The 13,852-nt window shown below is 52.0% G+C and overlaps 1 protein-coding gene across 1 annotated transcript in view; it reads left to right on the forward strand.

Annotated features, from left to right (window-relative positions):
• Positions 1 to 6,100: 6,100 nt before the first annotated feature.
• Positions 6,101 to 13,852, forward strand: part of LOC132581295 (uncharacterized) — a 13,096-nt gene continuing 5,344 nt past the window's right edge. Inside the window, exons 1-2 of the mRNA XM_060252482.1 lie at positions 6,101 to 6,322; positions 9,227 to 10,028. Of these exons, the coding sequence (XP_060108465.1) occupies positions 6,189 to 6,322; positions 9,227 to 9,830 (738 nt within the window). The 5' untranslated portion in view covers positions 6,101 to 6,188 and the 3' untranslated portion in view covers positions 9,831 to 10,028. The remainder of the gene's footprint in view (positions 6,323 to 9,226; positions 10,029 to 13,852) is intronic.

Genomic DNA, 13,852 nt, shown 5'->3' on the forward strand with positions numbered 1-13,852 from the left:
TGATTGGAAAGACCATTTTTGAACTGTCTTCTGTGAATATCTTTTTTGCTAGTGGCTCTTGTCTATTTAGACCGGCCCCATGGCACAGAGTGGTAAAGCAGCAGTACTGCAGTACTGTGATCTGAACTCTCTGCTCACGACCTGAGTTCAATCCCAGCGAAAGCTGGTTCAGGTAGCCGGCCCAAGGTTGACTCAGCCTTCCATCCTTCCGAGGTCGGTCAAATGAGTCCCCAGCTTGCTGGGGGGAAAGTGTAGAGGACTGGGGAAGGCCATGGCAAACCACCCTGTAAAAAAGTCTGCCGTGAAAACGTTGTGAAAGCAACGTCACCCCAGAGTCGGAAACGACTGGTGCTTGCACAGGGGACCTTTCCTTTCCTTGTCTATTTGAAGTTCTATGTGCAATCTTGGTCAGAACGCCACTGACCTCTACATTACGCTGTCTGGTTGTTTAAAATTTATGATTTCTCTTAGCGGCTTTTTATTTACACAGCTGTATGCTAAGTTCCTATAGTTTTGATACATTTCATCTACTCAGGCAGGATTAAATAGTATTTTCCTTTCTCTAAAGCGGTCAGATCCTAGGCAGATGATACTAATGTGAGATAGATCCAGTTGAGGTGGCAGCCCTCTCCCATTTAAATGTCATACACCATCTGAAACAATTCAGTCTCTCAGGCCCTGTGGAACTGTGACGAGTCCCGCAGGGCCCTGATGGCTTCTGGGAGGGAGTTCCAGATTGCTGGGGCTGGCACCGAGAAGGCTCTGGCAGAGTTTAGCCTAGCATCTTTTAGCCCTCTGGAGAAGTGTCTCAGGTTTGAAGAAATCCCAAGACGATGCAAGAAATCCTGGGTTGCTTACAGGAGAGCCAGTTTGGTGTAGCAGTTAAGTGTGCGGACTCTTATCTGGGAGAATGGGGTTTGATTCCCCACTCCTCCACTTGCAGCTGCTGGAAGGGATTTGGGTCAGCCATAGCTCTCGTAAAGCTGTCCTCGAAAGGGCAGCTTCTGTCAGAGCTCTCTCAGCCCCACCCACCTCACAGGGCGTCTGTTGTGGGGGAGGAAGATAAAGGAGATTGTAGGCCACTCTGAGACTCTGTCCTTGAAAGGGCAGCTGCTGTGAGAGCCCTCTCAGCCCCACCCACCTCACAGGTTGTCTGTTGTGGGGGAGGAAGGTAAAGGAGATTGTGAGCCGCTCTGAGACTCTTTGGAGTGGAGGGCAGGATATAAATCCAATATCTTCTTCTTCTTAATAAAGCATCAGACTTACAGAAAAAGGAGGCTGAACTTCCGTCAGCCAACCCCACTCTCCCCAGTTCGCACAACTGCCAGAATCCGGGACCACATGTGAGACCAACTAATTATTTACTTTATTCGATTTTTAGCCCACCCTTCCCATAGGACAGGCTCAGGGTGGGTTACATCATAAAAACAATCCACAATAAAACCAATAAAAAACCCAATTTAAAATATATGAAATCTAAAACTACAAAGCGACAGTAGAGACTCAAATGGCGGTCCTGCCTCACAGACATGGCCTAACGTCCACGTCCAGCAGTGGGCCGGTAACAAGTGACGTGCACGGCCTCAGCTGAAAGCGCGGCGAAAGAGCTCTCGTTTTACAGGCCCTGCGGAACTGGAGCAGATCTCGCCGGGCTTGGATCTCCAAGGGGAGCCCATTCCACCAGACAGGGGCCACGGCTGAAAAGGCCCCGGCCCTTGTCGAGGTCAGACAGACATCTCTGGGGCTGGCTATTACCAAAAGTTGTTGGGCTGCTGATCGTAAAGGCATCTCCTACCCCATGCTGGCTACCAGCTGAATAATAAAGCTCTCCCAAGAACACTGGGATGAGCCAATTCACCTTGCACCTGGCATCCACCGGGAGGAAGAAACGACCCAGACATCGAAGGTAAGCTCGGCCAACAGGCACGAGAGAGAGAAGGTTCCCACGAGAGCGGCCAATCGCCGTCCCCCCCCCCCCAAAATCAGGGTAACTCAGCAACATCATGTGACAGATGGGAGTCTTGCAAGCCAAGCAAGAGGACTTTGCCCCAAGACACCCACAGATCGTCACAAAATGCACATTCTCTTGCGCTCAAGAGTTTGGTTTCCTTCCTGGGTCCGAGTTGCACAAGGTAGGTGAAGTCACCATTGCCTCGCAGGATGTGCCGATGGTGGGGGTTGAAGGGCAGGCAGTGTGTTCGCAGAGTTTGACCCTGGCGCTGTCGCCGCCGCACCGTAGCTGCGACCTGTCCCAGGTTTTTCAATGAGGAAAGGCTGAAGAGTCTGGGACTTTTCACTTTAAAGGTGAAGAAAGGGAGGGGGGGAGTGGGACGCGAAAGAGGTTTACAGAAGGAGACACGGGGTGGAAAGAGTTGACAAAGAAATCGTTTCCCCGTCTACCAAAAGGCTAGAACTCCAGGGCATCCAATGAAGCTTATGGGCCAAAAGGAAAGGCTCTTTTACAGTTAAAACAAAAAAAAAAGGTAAAGGTAGTCCCCTGTGCAAGCACCAGTCGTTTCCGACTCTGGGGTGATGTTGCTTTAATTTTCACAGCAGACTTTTACGGGGTGGTTTGCCGTTGCCTTCCCCAGTCATCTCCACTTTCCTCCCAGCAAGCCGGGGACTCCTTTGACCGACCTCGGAAGAATGGAAGGCCGAGTCAACCTCGAGCCAGCGACTTGAACCCAGCTTCCGCCGGGATCGAACTCCGGTCCAGAGAAGGGCTTAGGACTGCGGTGCTGCAGCTTTGCCACTCTGCTAAAATGCGGGATTTGCAGCCAGAGGATGCAGTGATGGCCGCAGGAATAAACAGCTTTCAAAGGGGATTTGATTCACGGAGGAGAAGTCGATCAGGGGCTACTAGTCATGGTGGCTGAGGGGAACCTCCACAGAGGCAGAAAATCTCTGAATCCCAAGGCCATGTGGGGCGGGGTGGGGGGGGTTCCATCACAGTCATGTTAGGAAAAACGAGGTCTTTCCATCATCTTGGCAGGCAAAATCTGGCCTACCTCAAAAGACCTGTACTTTAGACTGAAACAAAGTAAATTGTTCATTGAAACAATAAAAGACTAAAAGGAAACATTGCAAAAGGAGACCATGAATTTTATTTTAGAAGATGATGATGATGATGGTATTGGATTTATACTCCACTTTTAACTCTATCTCAGAGCGGCTTACAATCTCCTTTACCTTCCTCCCCCACAACAGACACCCTGTGAGGTGGGTGGGGCTGAGAGAGCTCTGACAGAAGCAGCGCTTTTAAGGACAGAGTCTCAGAGCTGCCGACAATCTCCTTTCCCTTCCTCCCCCAAAACAGACACCCTGTGAGGTGGGTGGCACTGAGAGAGCTCTCCTAGAAGCTACCCTTTCAAGGACAGAGTCTCAGAGCAGCCTACAATCTCCTTTCCCTTCCACCCTCACAATAGACACCCTGTGAGGTGGGTGGGGCTGAGAGAGCTCTGACAGAAGCTGGCCTTTTAAGGACAGTCTCAGAGCGGCCTGCAATCTCCTTTCCCTTCCTCCCCCACAACAGACACCCTGTGAGGTGGGTGGGGCTGAGAGAGCTCTGACAGAAGCTGCCCTTTCAAGGACAAGCTCTGCGAGAGCTATGGCTGACCCAAGGCCATTCCAGCAGCTGCAAGTGGAGGAGGGGGGAATCCAACCCGGTGCTCCCAGAAAACAGTCCGCGCACTTAACCTGCTGGAAAGTTCACCAGAAAGGACAGCCATAACCCTTGGCAGTTTTCCCCAACATCAGAGGTAGACTGCATTCGAGTATGGAGGTTCCATTTAGAGGCTCTGGTGAACTATTCTCTGCTAAAGCGGCCGAGCCTTCCTTGAACGCTCCTCCGATGAAGGAAGGCGGAGTCGTCCCATGTCCCTCCTGAGCCATAAACCCCAAGTCAATTTTAGGCACCCCGTTCCCAGGCCTCTGTAGCTACCGGTTCCCGTCCAAGGAAAGCCCCAACTAGTTGTGTGCTGGCTTAATCAGATCGCAGGTCATAAGGGCTGGGTTCGAATCCCCACTCCACTGCGGAAGTTTGCTGATGACCATGGGCTGCTCACGCACTCTCAGCCCAACCTACCTCACAGTTTTAAGCATATTTTTTTTAAAAAAAATCTTTAATTGTGCTTATCTGTGTCCTTTATAAAGAAGAAGAGAGCAGCTTGATACCCCGCCCTTCTCTCTGAATCAGACTCAGAGCGGCTCACAGTCTGCTTTATCTTCTCCCCCCACAACAGACGCCCTGTGAGGTAGGAGCGGCTGAGAGAGCTCTCCCAGAAGCTGCCCTTTCAAGGACAGAGTCTCAGAGCGGCCTGCAATCTCCTTTATCTTCTCACTCCACAACAGACACCCTGTGAGGCGGGTGGGGCTGAGAGGGCTCTCCCGGAAGCTGCCCTTTCAAGGACGGAGTCTCAGAGCGGCCTACAATCTCCTTTCTCATCTTCCCCCTACAAAAGACACCCTGTGAGGTCGGTGCGGCTGAGAGAGCTCTTCCAGAAGCTGCCCTTTCAAGGACAACTCTGCAAGAGCGATGGCTGACCCAAGGCCATTCCAGCAGGTGCAAGTGAAGGAGTGGGGAATCAAACCCGGTTCTCCCAGATAAGAGTCCGCCCACTTCACCACTACACCAAACAAGGTTGATATCTCCGCTGCCTGGCCTTGCATTTTATGACACACACGACTGAGCCGGACAAGGTCTCCTTTATGTCAGATCCAGCCGCCCCATAACAAAGGGCAACTAGAATTATTAAAGGTCTGGAACACTTTCCCCATGAAGAAAGGTTAAAACACTTGGGGCTCTTTAGCTTGAAGAAACGTCGACTGCGGGGCGACATGATAGAGGTTGACAAGATTATGCAGGGGATGGAGAAAGTAGAGAAAGAAGTCCTTTTCTCCCTTTCTCACAATACAAGAACTCGTGGGCATTCGATGAAATTGCTGAGCAGTCAGGTTAAAACGGATAAAAGGAAGTCCTTCTTCACCCAAAGGGTGATTAACATGTGGAATTCACTGCCACAGGAGGTGGCGGCGGCTACAAGCATAGCCAGCTTTAAGAGGGGATTGGATAAAAATATGGAGCAGAGGTCCATCAGTGGCTATTAGCCAGAGTACGGTATTGGAACTGTCTGGGGGCAGTGATGCTCTGTATTCTTGGTGCTTTGGGGGGGGGGGGGGTAAAGTGGAAGGGCTTCTAAACCTACTTGTGAACCTCCTGATGGCACTTGAGCTTTTTTGTTTTGTTGGCCACTCTGTGACACAGAGTGTTGGACTGGATGGGCTGTTGGCCTGATCCAACAGGGCCACTCTTTATGTTCTTATGTCTGGGGCAGGGATGCTCTGTATTGGTGCTTCGGGGGTCACAGTGGGAGGGCTTCTAGTGTCCTGGTCCCACTGATGGACCTCCTGATGGCACCTGGGTTGGCCACTGTTGTGACACAGCGTGTAGGATGGGATGGGTCTTTGGCCAGATCCAACATGGCTACTCTTAAGTTCTTGTGTCTGGGGCAGTGACGCTCTGTATTCTTGGTGCTTGGGGGGGGGGGCGCACTGGAAGGGCTTCTAGCCCCACTTGTGAACCTCCTGATCGCATTTGGCCCCTGTGTGACAGAGAGTATTGGACTGGATGGGCCACATCCAACATGGCTTCTCTTATGATCTTATGTGACACAGAGTGTTGGACTGGATGGGCCATTGGCCTGATCCAACATGGCTTCTCTTATGTTCTTATGTGACACAGAGTGTTGGACTGGATGGGTCACTGGCCTGATCCAACGTGGCTTCTCTTAGTTTCTTATGTGAAACAGAGTGTTGGACTGGAGGGGCCATTGGCCTGATCCAACATGGCTTCTGTTATGTTCCTATGTGACACAGAGTGTTGGACTGGATGGGTCACTGGCCTGATCCAACGTGGCTTCTTAGTTTCTTATGTGAAACAGTGTTGGACTGGAGGGGCCATTGGCCTGATCCAACATGGCTTCTCTTATGTTCTTAAATGAGTTCGACACCCCCTTCTGGAAAACTAAGCTCCCCCCCCCCTTTGGCAAGGAGGGCAAGAGGCCTTCTTGCAGCCTCCCTCCTCTCCACCTGCTCCACAGGTGCGCCTCCCTCCCCCCACCAAAACGTAGCAGGTGCATCGCATCAAGAGGCCTGGGATATCTGGGGGAGGGAAGGTGGGGTCTGGAGCAATGGAGGCGGGGGAGCTCTTCGTGGACGGGCAGCCGCCGGACTTCTCGGTGCTGCCGGAGCTGCTGTGCCCGCCCTGCCTGGAAGCCGAGCCCGGCTGCAGCGGGGCAGAAGCAGCCGCCCTCCAAGGCTCCAGGTGGGACGCTCCTCCGAGGCAAGAAGGTCTCTGCGAGCACGTGGGAAGGCAGGCAGGCAGGCAGGCGCCCGGGACTGCGAGTCTGGGCTTCCCCCCTTGCAAAACAGCACGGGATCGGGACGGAGGGGGGTTCCTCCCCCAGAAAGGCGAGCCTTGGGTTGGAACCGCTTCGCACCAAGAGAGCCTGGCTGAAAGATTTAGATCTAGGCGGGAGTAAAGGGCAAGAGCCCCGGAGCGCCTGCAAGACCAACCCGATTGGTGGCAGGGGGAGGAGTCACCGCGTCACCTCTCTGGGGTTGCCGTTGCCAAGCTCCAGGTGGTGGCTGGAGATCTCCCCGTATTGCATCTGCGAGCTCTAGGCTCATTTCCCCCGCAGAAATTGGCAGGCTTGCGCGGGATTGGAGGAGTAGGGGTGTCTAAGGCATCAGAAGAACCCCCTGCGGTCCCTGCCTAGTCTCCCCCTCCCCCCCCCCAATCTCCAAGATTTCCCCCACCTGGAGTTGGCAACTCTCCACCAGCTCAGGTTGGCTTCGGAATCTGGGCGCGGGGCCTCCACCGGGGCCAATCCCTCTTTGCAAAGGGGGCGGGGCCTGGCCCGGAAGTTTGCCGGGGGCAGAGTCCTCTTTGGGCTGCCACGGGGAGGCAGTGCTGCCTTTGCAAGCGCCGTCGCTGCAGCTGCCGCGCGCCGATCCCTCGCGCAAGCAGCTCGGGCGCGTGCCAGCCCAGGGATCTGGCGCCAGAGCCTGGCGAGCGGCGCGAGGCCCGGAGGGAAGGGCGCTTCTGATTGGCTGCGGGCGCCTCCGCCGCCTCGTGCCTGAGGGAAGGGCGGGAAGGTGGCCAGAGGGGGCTGGGCTGGGGCGAGGCTCAGGCGCCATTGTGGGGCAAAGATTAAGGCTCCTCCCCCCGTCCTCAGTTTTTCCCCCCACACGAAAGTTTGGGGATTGGGGGGGAAGAGCCTAAACTATTTTTTTTGTTCCTCTTAGAAGTGAGTGAGTTGATTTTGGAAGACCTGCTCCCCCCCTCCTCTCCAAAATGTGTATTTTTCTGAGGCATTTCTCCATGTTTCCCATGGAAAAGCTGGGGTATCGGGTCAGTTGCCAACCTCTAGGGAGCACCTGGGGAATCTGGGATGAGACCTGATCTCCAGGTGGCAGAGATCGGCTCCCAGGGGCGGAGCCAGGATTTTAAAAGTTGGGGGAGCTTTTTAAAAAGTCGGGGGCACCTTTTAGGATTGCCAAGTCCAATGAAAGAAATCTCCAGGGGACTTTGGGGGTGGAGCCGGGAGACTGGGGGTGGAGCCAGGAGCAAGGGTGTGACAAGCATCACTGAACTCCAATGGGAGTTCCGGCCATCACTTTGAAAGGGACCGCACACCTTTTAAATGCCTTCCCTCCATTGGAACTAATGAAGGACAGGGGCACCTTCTTTGGGGGCTCATAGAATTGGACCCTGTGATCCAATCTTTTTGAAAGTTGGTGGGTGTTTTAAGGAGAGGCACCAGATGCTATGCTGCAAATTTGGTGCATCTACCTGAAAAAGCAGCCCCCCCGAGCCCCAGATGCCCACAGATCAATTCTCCATTATACCCAATGGGATCAGTCTCCATAGGGAATAATGGAGTGCCCAGCAGACTCTAAGCTGAGTTAGCATGAGCTAACTCACAGATTTTTAGCCTCCAGCTCACACAATTTTGTCTTGGCTCAGGAAAGATGACCCCAGAGCACACTCATTGATGCAGGAACTCACACCTTTAATGCCAGTAGCTCACAAAGTAGAATTTTTGCTCACAAGGCTCTGCAGCTTAGAGGGAACACTGGTCTTAAAGTTCTGCCTCTTTCCTTCCTTCACCAGGGGACGCAGGTGGTGGGGGGAGAGGAACCTCAGCCAATAGAAGGAAGAGAGGCTTGGCTGTAGCTCTGCTGTGTGATTGAGAGAGCCAGGCAGAGCAAGCTATTCTTTCCTCCCCACAGGAGGAGCCTCAGCCAATGGAGAAAACAGGTTTTGCTTTGTAGCTCCTGTGCAATTGAGCAAGCCTGGCAAAGTAAGCTGTGATGCAGAAGGAAGCAAGAGAGAGGGAGAAAGAAGCCAATGACAGCCAGTTGCCTGGGGGCCTGATAGGAACCCTCTGGGGCCTGATTTGGCCCCCAGGTTGTATGTTTGACACCCCTGCTCTAAGCTGTGTTAGCATCAGGGCCGGGAGGAAGTCGTTGGAGTTCAGTGATGCTTGTCACACCCTTGCTTCTGGCTCCACCCCCAGTCTCCTGGCTCCACCCCCAGTCTCCTAGCTCCACCCCCAAAGTCTCCCGGCTCCACCCCCAAAATCCCCCCGGAGATGTCTTGAATTGGAATTGGCAATCCTAAAGGGTGCCCCCGACTTTTTAGCATCTGGTCATCAGAGGGCGGGCCGGGAGGGTGTCCAGCTGGTGCACAGTCTCTGTAGCGTTCTCTGAGTGTCCAGTGCTCAAACGCTCCAGGGACTGCCCACTCTGTGTGTACACAAGAAATAGACTCATCTGTGCTGTGTGTACACAAGATATTGCTGTGTGTACGCAAGAAATAGGTTCATCTTAAAAGGCATCCTGTTAAACAGAGCTTCTACTTGAAGTGTTGAACAGCCTTCTACTACAGCAATACATGATCTCGCTCCCTGATATTTTGTGGTTGTCTCCGCCTCTTGGGGCAGCCATTTTGTGGTTGGGTGTGAGGCTTGTGGCAGCCATTTTGTGGCTGCGCCCACCATCCAGTGTCAGAATTCCCAGGGTTCCCTGCAGGGTAGAAAAGGTCAGAGACCCCTGATGTTAGAGTCTTCTCCCTTCGGAAGCTGAACAGGGGAGCGAGGAAGGCAGGATGTTACAGGTGGTTTTTCTTCCTCCTCCCTTTACCTGTTGTCTGTCTTTCCTGCAGGTGTGAGCCGTTTAGCGGGATGGCTTGCTGCCTCCAGATCCCAAACAGCAGAGCCCTTGGTCTAGTGCCGGAAACCGACCCGCTGTTCTCCCACCTGGACCCGATCGCCAACAACCCTGAAAAGCGTCAGCGGCCGGCGGGCCTGGCCGTGCACCCTGCGTGTGACGTCGGGGTGCCTCACAACGGCTGCTTCTTCCCGTCTTTAGCCTCCTTCGGTTCCTTGGATGCCCTGAGCCTCATTAGCTTGCACTGCTCAACCCTCGTCTCGAAGCCTGTTGATTGGGCCGAGTCCGCAGAAGGCAAAGGGCCCGTGCAAGAATGGACCTCCGGCACCCTTTCCCCAGAACCGTGTGCTAGTTCTCAGCTGAACGCCCCTGCGGAAGGGCCTGGAGCCCTGCTTCTGCAGGAGTCCGGCCTTCCACACGGACCTGAGTCGCAGGAGGGGGTGAGAAGAGTGCCCCGCAAGCAGGGCAGGCCCAGGCGGAGCTGTGAACGTCTGGAGCCAGACTTCCAAGGAGTGACCTTTCAGATGCAGTTGTGTCTCCATAATGGCGGTTCAGAGGGCTGCCGGCTCCTCATGAGCCACCAATATAGCAGGTACTGAGGCTAGGAGTTCTTCTCGGTGTCGGTGGCAAAAGTGTATTGGTTGAGGCCAGGGCTCTTTTTGTAGCAGGAACTCCTTTGCATATTAGGCTGCCCCCCCCCCCCCCGATGTAGCCAATCCTCCTGGAGCTTCTAGTAGGCCCTGTATGAAGAGACCTGTAAGCTCTTGGAGGATTGGCTACATCAGGGATATGCAGGGGTGGAGCTCCTTTGCATATTAGGCCACACACCCCTGATGTAGCCAATCCCCCAAGAGCTTACAGGGCTCTTAATACAGGGCCTACTGTAAGCTCCAGGAGGATTGGCTACATTAGGGGGACGTGACCTAATATGCAAAGGAGTTCCTGCTACAAAAAAAGCTGTGAATAAGGTGACTTCCTTTCTAGCAAAATCCATTCACTGTGACCAGTTTCGCACTAGACCTTTAATCCTGGTTTAGCCCTGTTCCGAAGCTGACATTCTACACTAAAACCATAGAATCATAGAGTTGGTTTCTATGAACATAAGAACATAAGAGAAGCCATGTTGGATCAGGCCAATGGCCCATCCAGTCCAACACTCTGTGTCACATAAGAACGTAAGACAAGCCATGACAGATCAGGCCAATGTGTCCAACACTCTGTGTCACATAAGAACATAAGAGAAGCCATGTTGGATCAGGCCAGTGGCCCCTCCAGTCCAACACTCTGTGTCACAGAAGAACATAAGAGAAGCCATGTTGGATCAGGCCAATGGCCCCTCCAGTCCAACACTCTGTGTCACACAGTGGCCAAAAAATTATACACACACACACACACACTGTGGCTAATAGCCACTGATGGACCTCTGCTCCATATTTTTATCTAACCCCCTCTTGAAGCTGGCTATGCTTGTAGCCGCCGCCACCTCATGTGGCAGTGAATTCCACATGTTAATCACCCTTTAGGTGAAGAAGTACTTCCTCTTATCTGTTTTATGATTCCATGATTCCAGTGTAGGATGTCAGTTTGGGGTCAGAGCTAAACCAGGATTAAAGGTCTAGTGCGAAATCGGTCTGCGTGTTTATATTAGGAGGTCCCCAACAGGGTGACTGTCCAACGTTCCCTCTGTGCTGCAGAGTCTTGTGAGCTAAAATTCTACTTTGTGAGCTACCGGTATTAAAGCTGTGAGCTACTGGCATTAAAAGTTGTGAGCTACTACATAAATTATTGGCTCTGAGGTAATCCTTCCTGTGCTAAGACGACAATGCATGAGCTGGTAGGCTAAAAATCTGTGAGCTAGCTCACGTTAACTCAGCTTGGAGGAAACACTGCATGTCACCTGCTGATAGCTTTACTGGCACCTGTCAGGTGTTTTTAGAAGGTGAGCTGGGACTGGTGGGTTTCTGAATGGCCGCTGACTGGCTTTGCAGATTTTTAAAAATGTTGCTTTGTGTGACTGAAGACAAGAGTTGTTCAGAGGTGGTTTGCCACTGATTCACCCTGTGTAGCGACCCTGGACTTCCTAGGAGATTTGAACTACCAGAGTAGGGCTGCCAACTCCCAGGTAAGAAATTACTGGAGATTCAAGGGTGAAGCCTCGGGAACAGGACTGCCAGCCTCCAGGTGAGGCTTGGAGATCTCCCGCTTTTGCAGCTGATCTCCAGCCGGCAGAGATCAGCTCCCCTGGAGACAATGGAAATAACAGAAAAACCACCAGAAGCAATGAAATTTACATTTAAATGTGTATAAATATGTTTTAGTGCAATTTTAAATGAAACTTAAACAAAAGGAACACTGAGCTTTCAACATATGAAATTTCCCACACAGTCTTTCAGTAGCCCTGTAAATCGGGGTTGCTGCCGGTAACTGATGAGACCGTGCGTAGACCCATGTTGAAAAAATTGAGCTGAGGCTCCATGTAATGTTGGGAGAAGGAGGCTGACGAAGTGATCGAAACCGTGAGGAGTCCTTTCATAAGCTGTTCCTTCCTTACTCTACATTGCTAGGAGTCGGGCACTGAGGAAAAAAGCGTTCACCCACAACGGAGTCTGCTCGAAGGAAGCCGATTGACAGGGCTACTGAAAGACTGTGTGGGAAAATTCATATGTTGAAAGCACAGTGTTCCTTAGTTTTGTTTTGTTTAAGTTTCATTTAAGCTTGCACTAAAACATATTTATACACGTTTCTGTGTAAATTTCATTGCTTCCGGTGGTTTTTCTGTTATTTCCATTAATTACATCGGTTCCAGTTGTTTTGATCATCCCGTGGAGAAAATGACCGCTTTGAAGGATGGACTCTGTGGTATTGTCCCATGCTGAGGCCCCTCCCCAACCGTGCCCTCTCCTGGATCCACCCCCAAAGTCTTCAGGTGTTTTCCAACCAGACCTGGTAACCCTACTAGAGAGGGTGGGGTTTGTAGAGAGACCTCAGTGGGGTATAATGCCACAGAGTTCACTCTCCAAAGCATCCATTTGCTCTAAGGGAACTGATCCCTGTAATTTGGAAATTTGCTGTAATCTCCAGGCCCCACCTGGATGTTGGCAACCAGGGCTTTTTTGTAGCAGGAACTCCTTTGCATATTAGGCCACATACCCCTGATATAGCCAATCCTCCTGGAGCTTCCAGTAGGCCCTGTAAGAAGAGCCCTGTAAGCTCTTGGGGATTGGCTACATCAGAGGGGTGTGGCCTAATATGCAAAGCAGTTCCTGCTACAAAAAAATGCCCTGTTGGCAACCATAAACCAGCTTCTAAGCGCTGATGAAATTGGTCTAGCCTGGGCTATCCCAAGTCAGGGCGAGAGACAAACAGAGGAGTTTGGCCATTGCCTCCCTCTGCGTAGCTGCCCTTGACTTCCTTGGCGATTTCCCATCCAAAAGCTAAAAAGGGCTGACCCTTCTCAGCTTCCAAAATCTGATGAGATCAGGCCAGCCTGGGCCATCCAGGTTAGGGCAAATTCAGAGGTGGTAGGCTCAAGGCGGTTCACAATTCATAATAAAACAACCATATAAAAACATTAGATTAAAATGAAGACGAAGAAGACTGCAGATTTATACCCCACCCTTCAAAGCGGCTTACAATCTCCTTTATCTTCTTCCCCCACAACAGACACCTTGTGAGGTGAGTGGGGCTGAGAGAGCTCTCCCAGAAGCTGCCCTTTCAAGGACAGAGTCTCAGAGTGGCCTACAATCTCCTTTCTCTTCCTCCCCCACAACAGACACCCTGTGAGGTGGGTGGAGCTGAGAGAGCTCTCCCAGAAGCTGCCCTTTCAAGGACAGAGTCTCAGAGCGGCCTACAATCTCCTTTCCCTTCCTCCCCCACAGTAAACACCCTGTGAGGTGGGTGGGGCTGAGAGAGCTCTCCCAGCAGCTGCCCTTTCGAGGACACCTCTGCGAGAGTGATGGCTGACCCAAGGCCATTCCAGCAACTCCCAAGTGCAGGAGTGGGGAATCAAACCCGGTTCTCCCAGATAACCACTTCACCACATTGGCTCTCTTGCTTGCCTCTGCATAGCCATACTGGACTTCCTTGGTGGTTTCCCATCCATGACAATTGAGTGCTAATTTCTATATAATTAAACGATTTAATACATAGATACATAGGCAGCATTCAATGGTCTTAAAAGAGATCCACACAGATCGAATGTCCTCAGAGATGGTAGTCATTTCAGTTAGTTCTGGTTAATAATTAACTGTGAAACGCAAGCTGAAATTGTGTGGTCGTGCAGGCGCTGCGGAATTGGGCAAGGTCCCGTAAAGCTCTGACATTCTCTGGAGTTGGTTCCACCGATAAGGAGTGACAACGGAGAAGGCTCTTTTGTGTGTTGCTTTGAGTCTTGCCTCCCTGGACCTAGCAAATTTTTGAGTACCTGATCGAAGTACCATCTGGGGAACATGGGGAGGGAGACGGTCCCTCAGGTAGACAGTTGTGTCATTTCCCCCCCTTCACCCTGTAAGATTTCATTAACATCTGCCTTTTTAAATACATGTTGTTAATCCAAATGCCTTCGCCCTTATTTTGGTCGCATGTTGCAAATGCGTAGCGCGGTGGCTTTAGGTCTGAGTGA

Source organism: Heteronotia binoei, chromosome 13, assembly GCF_032191835.1.
Source record: "Heteronotia binoei isolate CCM8104 ecotype False Entrance Well chromosome 13, APGP_CSIRO_Hbin_v1, whole genome shotgun sequence".
Lineage (NCBI taxonomy): Eukaryota > Metazoa > Chordata > Lepidosauria > Squamata > Gekkonidae > Heteronotia > Heteronotia binoei.